This window comes from Salvelinus namaycush, chromosome 35 (assembly GCF_016432855.1).
Source record: "Salvelinus namaycush isolate Seneca chromosome 35, SaNama_1.0, whole genome shotgun sequence".
Classification (NCBI taxonomy): Eukaryota; Metazoa; Chordata; class Actinopteri; order Salmoniformes; family Salmonidae; genus Salvelinus; species Salvelinus namaycush.
The window spans coordinates 5,512,410-5,531,919 of NC_052341.1; the positions used below are offsets into that span (position 1 = coordinate 5,512,410).

The 19,510-nt window shown below is 43.7% G+C and overlaps 1 protein-coding gene across 2 annotated transcripts; it reads right to left on the bottom strand.

The window, feature by feature from the left end:
• Nucleotides 1–935: 935 nt before the first annotated feature.
• LOC120029707 (prosaposin-like) lies at nt 936–17,904 on the bottom strand. 2 transcript variants are annotated; one of them, XM_038974972.1, is made up of 15 exons: nt 17,744–17,904; nt 13,249–13,382; nt 12,827–12,901; nt 12,248–12,373; nt 11,079–11,303; nt 10,604–10,747; nt 10,122–10,178; nt 9,170–9,175; nt 7,788–7,934; nt 7,438–7,530; nt 5,898–6,081; nt 5,590–5,753; nt 3,918–3,998; nt 3,632–3,739; nt 936–2,247 (listed from the first exon to the last, which is right to left on the bottom strand). In XM_038974972.1, the coding sequence occupies exons 1-15, from the start codon at nt 17,901–17,903 to the stop codon at nt 2,212–2,214; spliced, it is 1,740 nt and encodes a 579-aa protein (XP_038830900.1). In that variant the 5' UTR covers nt 17,904; the 3' UTR covers nt 936–2,211. The 2 variants fall into 2 exon arrangements, with proteins under 2 accessions (XP_038830900.1, XP_038830901.1); XM_038974973.1 differs by lacking the exon at nt 9,170–9,175.
• Nucleotides 17,905–19,510: the final 1,606 nt, after the last annotated feature.

Sequence of the window (19,510 nt, forward strand, 5' to 3'; positions counted from 1 at the left end):
TCTCTATTATTCTGACATTTCATTCTTAAAATAAAGTGGTGATCCTAACTGACCTAAGACAGGGAATTGTTACTAGGATTAAATGTCAGGAATTGTGAAAAACTTTAGCCAAATCCATTTGAACTCAGTTTATGTAAACTTCTGACTTCAACTGTACATGTAATAGTGCCAGACATGCACACAAACCTATACAGTTGGCATTGCTGTTATGATTTTAGTCCTTGATGTTCTGCTTTTTTCAGTCTCTCCCATTCTCTTGGTTGGGGGGGGTTCGTGGAGGTGGGGGGGCTCTCGAATGATTGAGAGACAGCTATTGGGCGACAGTGGGGGGGGGGGGGTCTTGGCGTTCACGTTTTGTGGTCTGGTGGGAGATCTGCCGACGTGCCCTTGAACAGGGCATTGACCCGGGATGTTCTGAGTGGGAGTCTGTTGGATGACTGGTGTGGTCTAGTTGTTGAGCGGCTTCACTGCAAGTATAATTGTATGTTTCAGATATTCTATAAAAAGCTGAGACCGCAACCTATACTCCTATAGACTTAAGACAGTAATGTTGAGCAGCAAACACCAATATGCTCCATGATACAGCAGGTGATGGACAACAGAAACTTGATTGTCTCCCTACTGAGCATTGGCTCAATACGACATAGTGTACCAGCTAAGCAGAGAGCCTATCTGAAAAGACATCTTAACATTGGACAAGATAAAATGTTAGGAATCTATGCTTTTCACCACATGAGGATCGTCATCCTGTTTGTGATTAGTATCAGGCTAAAATAAGCAGTCAACACACCCAGTTCTCCCCATGGCATCTACACTCCCTCATTGTAAAAAAAAAATACAATGTCCTCTCCTTGCTTCCAACCATCATTGGTTATTCTGTTCACACTGCCATCTAGTGGTGTCCAGCCCTAATTAATCTAGAGGCTCCACTTGTGTTTAACATAAAATTGCATTTTATTGGCTCAAACAGTATCAGTTTATACTTAACAGCAAACCAAAAACAGGGAGGGACTACCTGAACTTGTCCAATAAGAAAAAGGTTGAAACATTTCACACTAATGAATACCGTACATTAGATAACCAAGTGGATTTTGGGATCATTTTATTTCAGTTAAAATTGACCGATCAGTTTCAGGCTGAACAGCGAGGCCGTCAGCCAGTGATTATTGGTCACATCAAGCTCTGTCGTTACGTTAGAAACATTGATTAGCATAAACAGGATGAGGTCAGCACATTGGTTGGCTGAGTCGGACACTGCAAACAGGCTAGAAGGGGGGGGGGGCACACGAGCATGTTGCTAGAGATGTCTACATCCCACATGGCACCTCGTTCCCTTTATAGTGCACTCCTTTTGACCAGGGTCCATAGGGCCCAAGGTGCCATTATGGAGGGACTCACATTTTAGAGTAGACCACACCACTTGGTGCTACAGTTGAGTCCCCACCCACGGCAACGGACGAGCTAACAAAATGTACACAGGCCGCGTCTAAAAACTGGCACCTTACTCCCTATATCAAATGCACTACTTTAGGGACCAAGGTGCCATTTCAGAACCACCCAATTTAATTTAAAAAAAACTAGTATTCTACACAATTCAACAGTTTCTACAAACTAGAGATTAATTTGCTTTAAGGAGATGACAGACTTCGTTAAACAGAAAACATACGATATACTGTCCGAGCAGGTTCCTCCATTTGCAGCCACTGCAAGGGATGGTGGTAGGGTAAAGAGTAGGCAAGAGGTCAAAGGACCCACTAAGACTCAACTGGAGGTATCCAAGCACTTTCACAGAATCTCCTCACCGGTCTGCTTCACATTAAAAAATGGGCCTGATTCTTGGACTAAGACGCATCCCGTGCTTTTCAGTCCAGGACAAGGCTTAACATGTGAAATCTATCTAATGAGAGTTTCACCAACCAGGTATATTAAAATAATCAGTACAGTATCGGTTTGTCCCAGTAACAGTCAGGTAGCTTCCCTCTCAAAGCCCCAATACCACCTCTTCCCCCCCACATTAACTGAAAAGGTATCCACTCCCTTCCCTCAAACCTGCCTGGGTAAATTCATTTAGACATTATCAAAACTTTAAATTCCACGTGTTTAAACAAAAAAAAGGTGACCATTTATTGATTTAAAACTTAAGCAGCGCTAGTGTTTCTCCTTAATTTCCTGGGTCTGAATGTCTGAATGTTTAGGTAGATCTTCTCCACTCTATTCCCACACGTGACGCCTGCAGTGTGCCACCGCCTGTGAGAGGAAAGACAAGACCAACAGGTTAGCGAGAGGCTTCCCTACAGAATAGTTCCTCCTTTAGTTTATACATCTTCTGTGAAAATAAGTATTTTAGACCACAGAACAACATCTAAATGAGCAGTGCTTCCCAGCTAATAATAAATGGAATACAAGTTTCAGATCAGACAAAAATAAAAATAAAAGATTTTTTTCACGGCAACACTGGAATGAAACATTGATCACTTGTTAAACTCAATAAAAATAAAAATAAACATCCCTTTCAGGACCCAGAATTCATAAAAATCCAAAATTACTTCAGATCTTCATTGTAATGCGTTTAAACACTTTTCCCCCATGCTTGTTCAATGAACATGCACCTGTGGAACGGTCGTTAAGACACTAACAGCTTACCGACGGTAGGCAATTAAGGTCAGTCATAAAAACTTAGGACACTAAAGACGCCTTTCTACTGACTCTGAAAAACACCAAAGAAAGATGCCCAGGGTCCCTGCTCATCTGCGTGAACGTGTATTAGGCATGCTGCAAGGAGGCATGAGGACTGCAGATGTGGCCAGGGCAATAAAATGCAATGTCCGCACTGTGAGAGACCTAAGACAGCGCTACAGGGAGACAGGACGGACAGCTGATCGTCCTCGCAGTGGCAGACCACGTGTAACACCTGCGGAACAGGATGGCAACAACTGCCCGAGTTACACCAGGAACGCACAATCCCTCCATCAGTGCTCAGACTGTCCGCAATAGGCTGAGAGGCTGGACTGAGGGCTTGTAGGCCTGTTGTAAGGCAGGTCCTCACCAGACATCACCGGCAACAAAGTTGTCTATGGGCATAAACCCACTGTTGCTGGACCAGACAGGACTGGCAAAAAGTGCTCTTCACTGACGAGTTGCGGTTTTGTCTCACCGGGGGTGATGGTCAGATTCACGACTCAATCCCATTGAGTACGTCTGGGACCTGTTGGATCGGAGGGTGAGGTCTAGGGCCACCCCCCCCCCCAGAAACTTGCAGGTGCCTTGGTGGAAGAGTGGGGTAACATCTCACAGCAAGAACTGGTAAATTTGGTGCAGTCCATGAGGAGGAGATGCACTGCAGTACCTAATGCAGCTGGTGGCCACACCAGATACTGACTTATTTTTGATTTTGACCCTCCCTTTGTTCAGGGACACATTATTCCATTTCTGTTAGTCACATGTCTGTGGAACTTGTTCCGTTTATGTCTCAGTTGTTGAATCTTATGTTCATACAAATATTTACACATGTTAAGTTTGCTGAAAATAAACGCAGTTGACAGTGAGAGGACGTTTCTTTTTGCCGAGTTTGAGATGACCAGTGATCACAGGAATAGTTGATGTCGCCTGTGTGTTTTGACTCAGTACTCACGTTGCAGCGTTTCGCGGAGTCCATGTCCTTGCACCAGAAGGCGGGTCCCCAGGTACACTGCTCCATACCCAGAAGCATTTGCACTGCCTCAGGACAGACCCCCAACTTCTGTAACCAGGGACAACCACAGTGCGCACTGTTAGACAAGCATTCATAAGCTTTTAATTAATTCAACCAGGCCGGTCCTTTTTTACCAACTTGACAAAAGATGTTATTCTATAGATTGTCCCCCCCATATCTTGACTCATCCCACACCTATATTAAGAGATTTAATGCCAGTGCTCACCATGCAGACAAAGTCAGGGTCCAACATCTGCAGGAGGAGCTGAACCAGCATGGGCTCATACTGCTCAACCAGCTGGTCACACTGGGAGGAGATAGACAGTGGTTAACACCAATGATAGAGAGATCTATACACACAGTCAAGTTGACACCTACTCATTACAGGGATTTTTTATTTACTATTTTCTACAATGTAGAATAATAGTGAAGACATCAAAACTACGAAACACATATGGAATCATGTAGTAAGAAAAAAAGTGTTAAAAATCTAAATATATTTTATATTTGAGATTCTTCAAAGTATCCACCCTTTGCCTTGATGACAGCTTTGCACACGGTTGGGATTCTCTCAACCAGCTTCATGAGGTAGTCACCTAGAATGCATTCCAATTAACAGGTGTGCCTTTTTAAAAAGTTAATTTGTGGAACTTTTCCTTCTTAATGCCTTTGAGCCAATCAGTTGTGTTGTGACAAGGTAGGAGGGATACAGAAGATAGCTCTATTTGGTAAAAGACCGAGTCCATATTATGGCAAGAATAGCTCAAATAAGCAAAGAGAAACGACAGTCCATCATTACTTTAAGACATGAAGGTCAGTCATTCTGCAAAATTTCAAGAACTTTGAAAGTTTCTTCAAGTGCAGTCGCAAAAACCATCAAGCGCGATGCTGAAACTGGCTCTCATGAGGACCGCCACAGGAGAGGAAGACCCAGAGTTACCTCTGCTGCAGAAGATACGTTCATTAGAGTTACCAGCCTCAGAAATTGCAGCCCAAATAAATGCTTCAGAGAGTTCAAGTAACAGACACATCTCAACATCAACTGTTCAGAGGAGACTGCGTGAATCAGGCCTTCATTGTCGAATTGCTGCAAAGAAACCACTACTAAAGGACACTAAGAAGAAACTTACACGGGCCGAGAAATTGACATTTGACCAGTGGAAATCTGTTCTTTGGTCTGATGAGTCCAAATATGAGATTTAGTTCCAACCGCCATCTTTGTGAGACGCAGACTAGGTGAACGGCTGATCTCCACACGTGGTTCCCACCGTGAAGCATGGAGGTGCAGTGGACAAGTGCTCAGCATGTGGGAACACCTTTGAGACTGTTGGAAAAGCATTCCAGGTGAAGCTGGTTGAGAGAATGCCAAGAGTGTGCAAAGCTGTCATCGAGGCAAAGGGTGGCTACTTTGAAGAATCAAATATATTTTAACGTTGTTACTACATGATTCCATACGTGTCATTTCAGAGTTTGCATCCAGGATTATTCTTCAACGTAGAAAATAGTAAAAATATAGAAAAACCATTGTACTGGTAGTGTATGTATAAACACACTAGACTGATGGGGGCGCTGTGTTAAAGCCACCATGTCTCCATCTTGGCTCTCATGAATATTTGGGAAGCTATAGAAAGTCCTTTAAGGTTTACATTCAAACCAATATGGCCGACCGGTAGCGTCAAAGTCTCAACGTCCAATACAAAGCATCAGTAATCCAGGGTTTATATATACACGCACATCATTGGTTAACACACCGGAGGAGAATAGACTATTGTGTCCAGGAAACACTGTTAACTGACAGATCCCCATCACTGTGCCAAGCAGATACATTGGTCTCTTAATTAACCAGGATGGTCCACTTTGTTATATTTGCCAGTGCTTTCCAGAGTCTCCCAACTCACCTCGCTCCTCACGGCCTCTGGGACAAAGCTGCAGACTTTCCTGACTGCGTCTTCGATCTGTGCCTCTGTGGCGTTCTGTTCTAGTATACCGTCGATGTACTGCACAGCCACCTTACACACCTCACAGAACCCACCCGCCTCAACCTTGGCTTGGTCCAGCACCGCTGAGAGATGGGGACAGAAATAACTAACTAAATCTGGGCCATTTTCAGTTGGTATGAACAAGAGGGGGGGGGGGGGGGGGGGTGACACTTGAGTCCCGTTATACCCCACACTCACTTCCTTTTAACACAATGAACACTACTCACGGATGAAGGCGCGGCTAGCGTCCTTGCAGAGCCCCAACACGGTGCAGATAGTCTTAGGGTCGGCCTCTTGTACCAGCAGCTCAATGATGGCCTGGCCGTAGGCCTCAATCAGGTCCTTACACTGGACCGACAGGGAGGAAGGCAGCACAGAGCACACCTTCTCCACAGCACGCACCACATCTTGCTGAGAAGAGGCAAGGAGAGAGCACAGGGGTGAGGCATGAACCCTACCATTTCATTTGACTTAACAAAAAAAAAACACCAGTCCTCTTCTGACTCAACCAGACAATGACTGGCCACCACTGGGACTAGTTGCCCCAGGTTCCTATCTTTCTAGTGAGCCCCCCCCCCCCCCCCCGATCTGCATTGCTTGCCTTTAGGAGTTGTAGGTTTTTAATATAAAGCACGTTGACAACTACTGATGGAATAAGGGCTTTATAAAAATAAAAAGATAATTCCTTTCATCTCCTAGTTAAAGTCATTGACTATACACTATTTATATACAGTGGACAGAATTCTCCTAACACAACAGCTTGGCTACCAAAATAGCTAGACAAGGTGTATCACAGTAAACACTACCCGCTGCTGCTCGAACTTCCTGCCATCCGTCACAGGGTCAGAGACATGCAGGTACAAAGACCAGGCATTATTATAATATTGAGATGGTTAGTCCTTGACACACAGGACAAACACTTGGTCTAAAGGAAGTTTATGAAGACAAAACTAAATAGATAAAACATTAAGGTTGTGAGTGACTCAAAATAAATCAAATACATTCTGGCTACACATTGCAGACAATAGTCTCAGTCCTGTTTTAGCGCCATGGGGACATCTTTTTTATTTAAATCTTTATATTTTAAGTCACCTGCTATGATTTCTCCAATCAGATAAACCTTTTGAATTTTTTCACAACTGAACGATGAGACTGATCCTTCAGATAGGGATATGGTGATCAAACCTCCCGTTTAAATAAGGATGACAATTTTTTTTGCATTGTTCAACTCGAAGGAAGGAGGAAGGCCGAGACTGGCTGAAGAGCAGATCAACAAGTGCCCGTGCTCACAGAAAAAATGCATTTGCTTACTTCAAGCACACAAGTGCCTTGCTCAAGGGCACACCGGCAGTACACAGGATATTGAATCTGGTAACCCTCTAGCTGCAGCCTAATCCCTGCAGAACTCCCAGCAGACAGCTCAGGGGTTTGAACCGGCAAACCTTTAGTTAACACCCCCCCTCAAACCGATCTTGGAACGTAAGGATTACAGAATGCAGATCATTCTGATTTTTTTTTTTAAACAGTTGAGACAAACTGACCCCTGAAGAGTAGCAAACAGAGCATGTCACGATCAGTAGGGTCTCAGGTCTTCATCCAGAATACCAGAGGTGAAGCACAATCACATTTATAATATAGATCTCATACCTATAATTCTTTTTTATTTTTTTTAAACAGAGATGTTCCAGTCTACGCCGGTTTGAACATGAAACCCCTTTAGGACTTTACCAGTCAGTGTTTTATAGCAGGCCATGTCAGGTGACCTACCTCCATCTTCTCATCCTCCAGCATGCTCTCCATCTCCTTCATCATGAACTCACATAAGGCACATTGGGGGGAGTCTCGGGCACGCACCATGTTCTATAGAAAAGACTAGTTAGTATAGCAATACCCAGTACAACATCATCCAGACAATCTAGCTTCTGGAAAGAGGAACACCTTTTACAGAACATGTCACTGATGAACAGAGTTCCTGCAATGTAACAGCATCTCTCCCAGCCCTGACCGACAGAGTCTCTCCCAGCCCTGACCAACAGTTCATACAAGTTTGAAAATAACCTGTGAGTATGTACGCAAAGTGGCCAGTGCCCTTTACTAGTATCAGGAAGTTAACCTACCTTGGCAGGCTTGACAGCCTCCATCTTAGTGGCAGGAAACAGTTTGACAGCGGGGATGGTTTTGGCAGCCACCAGCTTCATCATGGGGACAGAGCTCTTCACATCAGCAGAGCAAAAGCCGGCAACAGCACAGATATCCTTGGGTTGCTTGGGGGGGGGGGGGGGGGAGAAGGTCAGAATGGACACATTCATACCACAGAAAATGTTGCGTTCCATAGGCCAAGCTACAACCACCTTCTACCAGTCCCCCGTTCCATAGGCCAAGCTACAACCACCAACTACCAGTCCCCCGTTCCATAGGCCAAGCTACAACCACCTTCTACCAGTCCCCCGTTCCATAGGCCAAGCTACAACCACCACCTACCAGTCCCCCGTTCCATAGGCCAAGCTACAACCACCACCTACCAGTCCCCCGTTCCATAGGCCAAGCTACAACCACCACCTACCAGTCCCCCGTTCCATAGGCCAAGCTACAACCACCACCTACCAGTCCCCCGTTCCATAGGCCAAGCTACAACCACCACCTACCAGTCCCCCGTTCCATAGGCCAAGCTACAACCACCACCTACCAGTCCCCCGTTCCATAGGCCAAGCTACAACCACCACCTACCAGTCCCCCGTTCCATAGGCCAAGCTACAACCACCACCTACCAGTCCCCCGTTCCATAGGCCAAGCTACAACCACCACCTACCAGTCCCCCGTTCCATAGGCCAAGCTACAACCACCTTCTACCAGTCCCCCGTTCCATAGGCCAAGCTACAACCACCTTCTACCAGTCCCCCGTTCCATAGGTCAAGCTACAACCACCTACCAGTCCCCCGTTCCATAGTCCACATTACAACCACCTACCAGTCCCCCGTTCCATAGGCCAAGCTACATTCTAGAGCCAGAGGCATGCATAGGGCAACATGCACCCAGAGCAGATGTTTCCAGACAATAATGAGGCATTAAGACACTATCAAACATGTTTGTGGCATGAGAGAAAAAAATAAATAAAAGGGAACAGCTCCATGTGCAGTCCAGCATGAAGACATGCACACAAAAATACATTTCCAAAAAGATTGATAGCTTGCGACCTAAAATATTATTTTTATCCAGCACAACTAAACAGATAAACACTGATTCAGATCTAGAACAGTAGAGGTGAGTTAAGCAGCACTAGTAGACAGCCAGTACAGGAAGCAGATGCTAAGGCTGTGGCCAGACAGATTGGGTTTATCCAATGGGAGTCATCCGTTGACAATGTCAGCCTTTACAAATATGCAACTTGGAATTTTTTTTGCCAGACAATAAATCCATAATACAATTTCATCTAAGTCACTGTCTGGCCACAGCCTAAAGGGTGAGAGACTCCAAGCGGAACACAGAGAGAGACACCTACCTGTTCCTAGAGACCAGCAGCAACCAGAGAAACCCCAGAACAGGGGGGGGAGGAGGGAGAGAGGAGAAAGGCAAATGAATGAATGGATGGAGGAGGGGGGGGGTGAGGAGAGGGAAGAATGTGCATAAAAAATTAAAATGAATCAGCAGGCTAGGAATTGTATGGGCTAAATGTATCTATTGTGCTGAACCAAACCACATGATTCCTCCTCCCCCGTTTCCCCTTCCTGTAACTACATCTCCGCCCGGTAGTGGGAAAACTTTGCCCTTGCGTCATTTCACCCGTGATCTGCGGTCCGTTTGTTATCTGTCATGTGATATTCAGCGGTGGAGAAAATACCCAAATGTGACACTTGGGCCATTTTTAATTAAGGCATCTTCAATTTAACTCAAGTGAAAGTGACCCAGTAAAATACTACTTGAGTAAAAGTCTTAAAGTATTTGGTTTTAAAGTATCAAAAGTCAATTTAAATTGCTAAAATATAAGTATTTATAATTTCAAATTCCTTATATTAAACAAAACAGACAGCACAAATGAGTTTGTTTATTTACGGATAGGCGGGGGGGGACGACGACACTCCAACACCGTTTACAAACTAAGCATGTGTGTTTTAGTGAGTCTGCCAGATCAGAGGCAGTAGGGATGTTCTCTTGTTTAGTGTGCAAATCAGACCATTTCATTGTCCTGCTAAGCACTTTTGGGTGTCAGGGAAAATGTATGGAGTAAAAAAATTTACATCTCTACATTCCTAAAGAAAATAAAGTCACCAAATATATCAATAGTAAAGTAAAATATAGATAACCCCCCAAAAAACTACTTAAGCAATACTTTAAAGTATTTTTTACTTTACACCACTAGTAATATTATGCAGATCACCTGGCTAAATGAGCAGAGCCCTAGTTAACAGTGTTACCTCTGGAACTTAGAAGAAATCCGTAGACGAGTTACTCACCATGGACATCAGCTGCTGGACGATGAGAGGAGCGTACTGGCTGACGTACTGCTTGCACTGAAAACAGGAGAGGACAGGAAGTGGTACAACAAACGTGCTCTGCTAGAGTCATAGATTAAAAAGTAATGGCGGGTGCATAACACCAGCTAGTCTAAGGCCATAAGGCTCTCCAACCCTGTTCCCAATGGAGCGGTACCCCTTCTTTAGGGTTTTCACTCCAACCCCAGTTGTAACTAACCCGGTTCAGTTTATCAAGCAGATCATTAGTAGCGTCAGGTGTGCTAGACAAGATTTGGAATGAAAAACGACATGACCGTCCAGGAACAGGGTTGGAGAGCCCTGATCTTGGGCAAGAAAACACAACTTATTTCACTCGTGAAAATGTGTATTTTGCTGTGCCCTTTGTTATAAAACCCAGTCCTGTAACCGGGTCAGAGATAACACTGGTTCTGGATCTGTAACTAGATGACAAGGCCTCTCACCAGGTCAGAGATGCCAGGCCCCAGCATGTCACACTGGTCCTGGATCTGCTCAATCAGAGCGTTGACAAAGGTAGAGTTCCTCTTCGCCTCCTCCTGAGTGTCTGTGATGAACTTCACACAGTCCTCACACACGTCTCCAGTCTCCTACAAGGAGACAGACATTCACTAGTGAATAAGGAGTAGCAGATACATCAACACACATCTCAATATGAATCAGAGGTAGTTTAAAGTTGCTACTGGGTCGTGTTCAGTAGGGGAATAATGTTTTGAAAACAGGGCTGTACAGACAGAATTTGTCCAATGACAAAAACAGATTTAGGTTTCCCGTTGCGAAACGATTAGGTACTTTGTGCCCTACTGAACACAACCCAGATGCATCTAGATTAGGTATAATAGGAAGTCAAAGGCAGAATCATGTCTCTCTCGCCCCCCCATGAAGCCCTTTTAGTCGTCACAAAGACGTATGACCACGTACCTGTGCTGCGGCAGGTTCCTGCTTGGTGTTATCCTGCGCCTGAGGGTAAAGGAGCCCAGGGACGTTGAGGAGGAAGGGGGCGACCCTCTGGGCTAGGTCTACCTGGGGGATCTCGTTGGACGTGAGCTGGGGGATCTGGTTGGACGTGAGCTTAGCCAGCCTGGCCAGAGCTGCCTGCTGAGAGGCACACAACCCCATGGCGCCACACGCCACCTGGGGATCCTCCTGGGAAAAAACAACAATCACCATCCGCTTCAGGTCTCGACAACCTGCATCTCACTACACAGAATAAAAATAATCCTGGATCCTCACACTGCTACGGACAGGATGACAGCTTATAATACATGGTATCAAACATAGAAACCATGCATTTGATGCCATTCAATTGATTCCCAGCCATTAACACAAGCACAACCTCTCCAATTAAGGTGGAACAAACCTGTGACAAACAATTTAACTCCGGGTCCGTTTCCCCACTTCAGACCCAGATTAGGCCAAGTCCTAGACTAAAAACAGTCTCCACTGAAAGTGTGTTTGTCCAGGAACTGTCTTAATCTATATGCATTGTGGTCCAGCTGGTGCTGTAGCCATGGCAGGTGTAACTGAAAGGGATGAGGCCTTTTAGCCTTGTCAGTCACAGGAAGCAGTAGAGGACCACAAAGAGCCATCTGTCTGAACAGAGATCCAAGCTAGCATCCTAAATGCCTCTCATTCACTAGTCCCCAGCCCACACAGACACTCTACTGTGTGCCCCTTGACTTAGTCTGATTAAGGAGAGAGGAATACATTTACTTTACTACAGAGAGATCAACTCTCAAATCGAAATGCCTAAGACTGCACGATGAAAGTCTCAAACCCATTCAGTGCATAAGGATTGCATAGTGGGTCAATGCTCAAGTGGTCCACAAGGTTGCTCTACCTCACTGTCAAACGTGAAACTTTATCCCCTGAATCTAATATCTCCATTCAGTAACAAATTGCTGTCCACGGACCAGACTGTATTAAGTCATTTGATAAGACTGTATGTTAGACCCAGACATCCAGTCACCTTTTACACATCAGTTCAGCTGTCTACCATCTAACACTAAGCATTAAAAATCACCATTTAACATTTTTCATAGTTAACATTTTTTTTAAACTGATTTTATTATACAGTGTTTGGTACGTACCAGTCCTCCAGTGATGATACCCATGAGGATAGGGTAGTAGCTGTCTACCATCTCCTTACACTGTGCAGACAGATCCTTGTCAGGGATCAAGGTACAGGCCTTCTCCAGGTAGCCCAGGATCTCACCCTGGAAACACAGATCTCACAGCCTCAGGACACGTTGTTGTATACACACACCTGTGGTTGTCTGACGTCTCCTCTGGGAGAACTAGGATACCCTACTCAGAGGACTGTTGTGCACAATGGTCACCATGGCCTCTTGTGAACTCAAATAGGGACTGGAAAACTGTTTCTCCATATATGCACCGATAGTGTATGCTGGTTGGAAGATTTGCCCGTTTTAATTTACCAGTCAGTTAAAAACAAATTCTTATTTACAATGACGGCCTAGGAACAGTGGGTTAACTGCCTTGTTCAGGGGCAGAACAGATATTATATTTTGTCAGCTCAGGGATTCGATCTAGCAACCTTTCGGTTACTGGCCCAACACTTTTACATCTGCCACCCATGGTAGAGCATGATTTTGTTTTCAGCAGCAAAATGTGTGGAACAATCCCCACATTCATCCTCCATGACTCACCTCAGTAGCATTGTCTTTCAGCAGCTGGTCCACCACAAGCAACACCTCCTTACACAGGTCACATGGCACAGATTTCTGAAACAGAAGGAGGGAGATGAATAGAGTAACAAAACCAAGGCCAGGATAAACACAAATGCCCAGTGTTGATCCATTTACACAGCGTAAAGACAAGGGCTTAGAGCAGCATTTCCCTTAAACTCTGTCCTGGGGCCCCATTTTGGTTTATGTCCTAGTACTACACAGCTGATTCAAAACACCAACTCATCATCAAGCTTTGTTTTGAATCAGCTGTGTAGTACTGGGACAAACCAAGATACACCCTCGGGGGGCCCCAGGACAGAGTTTGGGTAACGTTGGTCAAGACCTTCTCTGCTCCTTCAATTAGACAATAACTTGCTAGATACAGCAGGCTAGAATCTCACCATCTGGGGTTGGTTCCATACGTTCTGTTGGCAGTGGACTACGGCGCCACAGATAGAGGCAGTCTTCACATTTTGGCACCAGTAGGGAGGACCACGGGCACACTGTTCAGTACCCAACAAAGGGGTGGCGACAGCTAGGAGAGAGTAGACACTAACGTTAGCCACACTGTTCAGTACCCAACAGAGGGGTGGCGACTGCTAGGAGACACTGTTCAGTAACCAACAGAGGGGTGGCGACTGCTAGGAGAGAGTAGACACTAACGTTCAGCCACAATGTTCAGTACCCAACAGAGGGGTGGCGACTGCTAGGAGAGAGTAGACACTAACGTTAGCCACACTGTTCAGTACCCAACAGAGGGGTGGCGACTGCTAGGAGACACTGTTCAGTAACCAACAGAGGGGTGGTGACAGCTAGGAGAGAGTAGACACACTGTTCAGTACCCAACAGAGGGGTGGTGGCAGCTAGGAGAGTAGACCCTAACATTAGCCACACTGTTCAGTACCCAACAGAGGGGTGGCGACAGCTAGGAGAGAGTAGACACTAACGTTAGCCACAATGTTCAGTACCCAACAGAGGGGTGGCGACGGCTAGGAGAGAAATCAAACGTTTATTTCGACGCATTCCCATTTCTCCAAACTTGGTCAATTTAACAGAAAGTGTTACACAATAGTAGTATTACAAAAGGCTCCATTCTTGAATAAACAGTGTTACATTTGACACATCGTCATTTAGCAGACGCTCTTATCCAGAGCGACTTACAGTAGGCAATGAGTGCATAGATTTCCGTACTGGTCCCCTGTGGGAATCGAACCCACAACCCTGGTTTTGCAAGCACCATGCTCTACAAACTGAGCAGGTCATTGGTTTAGAAGTAAGCCTACAGTAAAACGGCAATTAACCTCAATGAATTTGGCCTTCGCTGCTATAGAAACAAACATCAAGTCTAAATAAATCCTAAGGAATAAGGTTAAGTGTCCTATATCTAGGAGACAAAGCTCAAATATATTTTTTTCACATATTTACACCTTCAGGGGGGGGGGGGGGGGGGGGGGGGGGGGGGGGGGGGGGTGGGGTTACCTTAAACTTGGTTTTAACCAGTACCGGGTGACCGTCAGACGAGTCCTGTGACACATGGAGTCATAGAACAAAAAAAAGTCTCATCTTTGCATAGTGGTGTCATTAGTTTGCACAAGGGCCTCCCGAGGCAGCGCACAATTGGCCCAGCGCCGTACGGGTTTAGGGGAGGGCCCGGCCGGCATTTCCTTGTCAAATTAATCATCAATGTGATAGATGGTTAATCATGTGACAATAGTGTCAGCAGACATGGCATAGATCACCTAGTGCTGCTGGAGCAATAGTCTACATATGGAGGCTGGACCCGTATCGAGCGGGTCATTGTGATAACAGCCTGAAGATAACTAAACACATGCTATGTCCTATCTAACACAACACTCAGAAAAGGGGGGGGGGGGGGGGGCACTATCTGTACCTGTCCAATGAGAAACACTAATTTTCCCGTTGCTAAACCTTAACTACAGTACGCCCTAGGAATCTAATGTGTTAGGAAACGCTCTGTCATGTTCACATGCTGATAATTACCCACCCCCCCCTCCCTCCATTTCCTCCTCACGGTCAGGTCACATGACTAGGCAGATAAAAACAAGCTATTGCTCAATATGATGTAATGGGCATAGGAATCACAAGGACATGTTTCAGCATTGTCAGACTCTCCAAATAGCAACGTCTTTAAGCTACAGTTTCAGTGAGTCAGCATAGATATTAAAGTATATATGTATTTTTTTTAAACAAGGCCAAAGGGGTGTGGTGTATATATATATAAACCCCTACCCCTCCGACCGCAGGCCTAATGAATAGCCTATGATGAACATCTTGTACACAGAGCAAGCATGACTCCTATTGAAGTAGGAGTGTCAAATAACTACTCTCATAGTGATTGGAAATGTTGCCGTTAGCTATGCAAACTAGGTGCTCTAAAAACTCCCCTAAAACCAGAGGAGAACACAAGAGAAAATGTTTCGCAGAAATGGCAAATTTGAGTAAGCATGTGACAAAAACAATTTGATGTTTTGTCACATGCTTAGTAAAACAGGTGTGGACCAACACTGAAATGCTTACTTATTGGCCCTTCCCAAAAATGCAGAGAGAACATAAAACTACAAATAAATACACAATGAGTAATGATTACTTGGCTATATGGGCTCCTGAGTAGCGCAGCGGTCTACTGGCCCAGGGTCATCTGGGTTTGGATGGTGTAGGCAGTCATTGTATTAAAGAACTTGTTCTTACCCGACTTGCCCAGTTAAATTAAGGTTAAAATAATAAATAGACACGTGGTACCAGGATTAAGTCAATGTGTAGGGGTACTAGATAATTGAGGTAGCTATGTACATATGTCAGGATAAAGTGTCTAGGCAACAGGATATATAAAACAGTAGCAGCAGTGTATGTGAGAGTTGCAGCATATAAGAGTCAATGCAGATAGAGGCTATGAGTAATGATATAACTGGCAGTGTCGTAAGATAAGTGGATAGGCTACTAGACAGTCTGTCAGTGTGTTCCAATTCCAAAATACAACACAAGTCAAGGAGGAAGACGCTAGCTATAAAAAGGACTGGCCATTGTCACACAAAGTAGCAATAAGCAACTCGATCTCTTGACCAAACTAGGACACTAAATGTAACTAGCGTGTGCATGTTTATTACAACAAAGCCCTTGTAACAATACAAGCCAATAGGCCTATAAGGAAGTGAGTTTTGCTTCTTTAGAATCCAGTTTGTATAGGGGACGTGACAGACTGCATAGTAATCAGCAAAAAGACTGAATCAAAGCGATGGGTGATTAGTCTGACATAGAAAAGCACTAGTTTTTTTTTTTTTTTTATAAATTTAAAATCAGTTGCAATTTCTTTGAACTCTAAATGCATTATGCAATAATGACAAATTGGAGCTTTTTCATGGAAATTCCAAAAACAAAGTTAATGAACATTCAAATGACAAAACAAATATTCCTTTATCTAGCCGGTCCACATTGGGTAGACATCAATAGAACAGTAAATTAAATGGAGAACATTCTGGCCCGTTGCAGCACCGCCTGGTATGGCAACTGGTCACAGGCATCTGACCCTAAGGTGCCACAGAGTGTCATGCATACGGCCCAGACTATTTACATTGACAACCCCTCCCCCTTCATTTCGACACTGCTGCTACTCGCTGTCTGTTCTCTACATAGTCACTATACAAATTACCTCAACCTGTACCCCCGCACTGACTCAGTACCGGTATCCTTTATATAACCTCATTATTGTTACTCTGATTTAGTAAATATTTTTTAAACTCCATTTCTTGAACTGGATTGTTGGTTAAGGGCTTGTAAGTAAGCAATTCACTGTCAGGTCTAAACCGGTTGTATTCAGCGCATGTGACAAATACAATTTGATAGGACTGCATTTGTTTAGATGAAAAAGGTGGGTTTATCATGCACCTGTCCAAAACTGTCTCAGTTATGGATGGACTACATCAAGAGTAAACCCAGTCTTGTAAATTATTTTATTTTCTCTGCATTACTGGGAACAGGCCATAAGTAAGCATTTTACTGTTAGAATAAGATATAATAAATAGACGGTGAATAGGAGAGCAGGTTAGAGGGAGTGTGATCGTGTAAGACCACTGAACCACACTTTGTTTTTCCACAAAGAACATCTGCATAAGGAAAGTACAGAGTCACTGTAAGTACACGTACGTTTTTAAGTTTGTTTACATAAATGGTGGTATAACAGTTGGGCCATCGCTGCCATTTATGTGCGCAAACGGGTGTTACAAAATAATAATAAAAAACAGGTCAGGCGTAAGAAAAACATTGGCAAGGCTAGCTACTGTTTAGATAGCTAATGCGTCACACCAATGTCTGAGCTAAAATCAGCCATCATGACTTGCTTTGATATTATAAAACGTGTCTTTTTATTACTGTAACATTGTGTCCGTTGGCTAAAAGTTAATCAACCGGACCACAGCTAACATTGCCAGAGTACCTTGCTGGCTAACTAACGTTTCCTGGCCAAATATCAATCGTTAGTTAGCTAGTTATAGAGCTAGCAGGAAGTTACCTAACAGTACAGTTAGTTCCTTTCATAACGTAGAAATAATTAGACAACGTTTGCTAGCACAAAGTCATTCTAGCTATACATCTTGAATGTTCAGAAAGTGAAACTTAACGTTGCAAAATTCTCATTGACGATAATGAATTTAACGTTGGTTGCTACAGTAACGTTACTGCTAGCTGGTAATGTTGGCTAGCTAGCAATGGCTGCTGTGTTGACTTTGAAAAACAGCGTCGCTGTGAACGAATGTAGCTGGCTAGCTAACCTCGATACGTATTCTCTATACTACATATTTATCTATGATACATAAAGACAACTACGTACCTAGTTAACATTACACTAATCAAATCGTTCCAATATAATGTTTATCATATTACCTGCGGAGATGAAAAACAAAGCGAGGTACAGCATGACTGTGCTGTTTATGTCCGGTTGACGCTCTTCTTGTTCTAGCGACTGTATGAATTCGAATGGCGCCTGGTTCTGAGCACTGCAATGCAGGGTGGGTGCGTTCACTGCGTTTATATCATGCCTCATAGTCAGGTGACTTCTGAGCCCGGACATGTGACGGTCTTATCTGAGCCTATTCGATTGATCAGCGTTTACCTCAACAAATAAAAATGTACTATTCTTTTTTGCCTTTAAAATAGTTAATAGATCATTATGTAAGGTATCATTATTGTAGTTATATGTAGACAAACATAGCCTACTCATTATCCCCCCCCCCCTCCCACATATGACTAAAAAGGTCGCAGTTGTAAATGAGCTTCAAACTTGTTCTCAACTGGCCTACCCGGTTAAATTAAGTTGAAATAAAAAATAAATAAATAAAAAGGCAATAAGGTCTTTATTTCTCCACACATTGCCTGGATTGATACAAATTAGTAGCCTATGAACATTAAGAGTGTAATTAAAGCACATGATAAGATCACTGAGTCCTGTGGGTGATCACTGTATTCAAATATTTAACTAATCTAATGAAACTTGATTTGATTTCTATTGAGTGTTGGTACTCAATTTAGTGAATTTACATGCAAATAATCCAATTTAAACATACAGAGGAGTTTAGTTTAGTGTTATCTTTGTATAGCCTTCCCTGTCCTCTCTCCAGGGAATATGTAGGTCCTACTACTGTAATGTAATGTATTACTCCAGGCTCTAGATCACATTTATTTTTATGTGATTATGTTTTACAGGATGGATTGTGAGAGAGAACAGACACATTTCCTCAAACATAGGCTAGGCCTACATTGCCTTATGACAGACTGTTAAATAGCCATCACTAGCATATTAGAGCCTGCTTCCCTATATACATAGACTTGAAATCACTGGCCACTTTAATAATGGAACACTAGTCACTTTAATAATGTTGACATATTTTGCATTACGCATCTCATATGTATATACTGTATTCTATCCTATTCTACTGTATCTTAGTCTATGTATTACTCATCTCATATGTATATACTGTATTCTATACTATTCTACTGTATCTTAGTCTATGTATTACTCATCTCATATAAATATATACTGTATTCTATTCTACTGTATCTTAGTCTATGCCGCTCCGACATTGCTCGTCCAAATATTTATATATTCTTAATTCCATTCCTTTACTTTAGATTGTGTGTATTGTTAGATATTTCTGCACTGTCGGAGCTAGAAACACAAGCATTTCGCTACAGCTGCAATAACATCTGGTAAACACATGTATGTAACAAATAACATTTGATTAGATTTGATGTGGTACAACAGTACAAGCAACAGTACACACCTCAAGCTGATGATCCTCAAACGGAACTAATATTTTTCCCTTGTGTATTTTACTGTTGTGAAATGTTTCAATCAGGGATTCACAAAGTTATTTTGTACCAACATCAGTAAGTATCTTATTAAGTTTATCTTGTATAGCATACAATTTATATCTGTCTTGTGTGAATGTAAATGTTGCTGTTACAGTGCCTTCAGAAAGGCCAGACCGCTGCGGTAGGAAGGCCAGACCGCTGCGGCAGGAAGGCCAGACCGCTGCGGCAGGAAGGCCAGACCGCTGCGGCAGGAAGGCCAGACCATTGCGGAGTACGTCCTCACCTTCAGGAAAGTGGCAGCAGATGGAATGAGACAGCGCTCCGCACCCTATTCTGAAG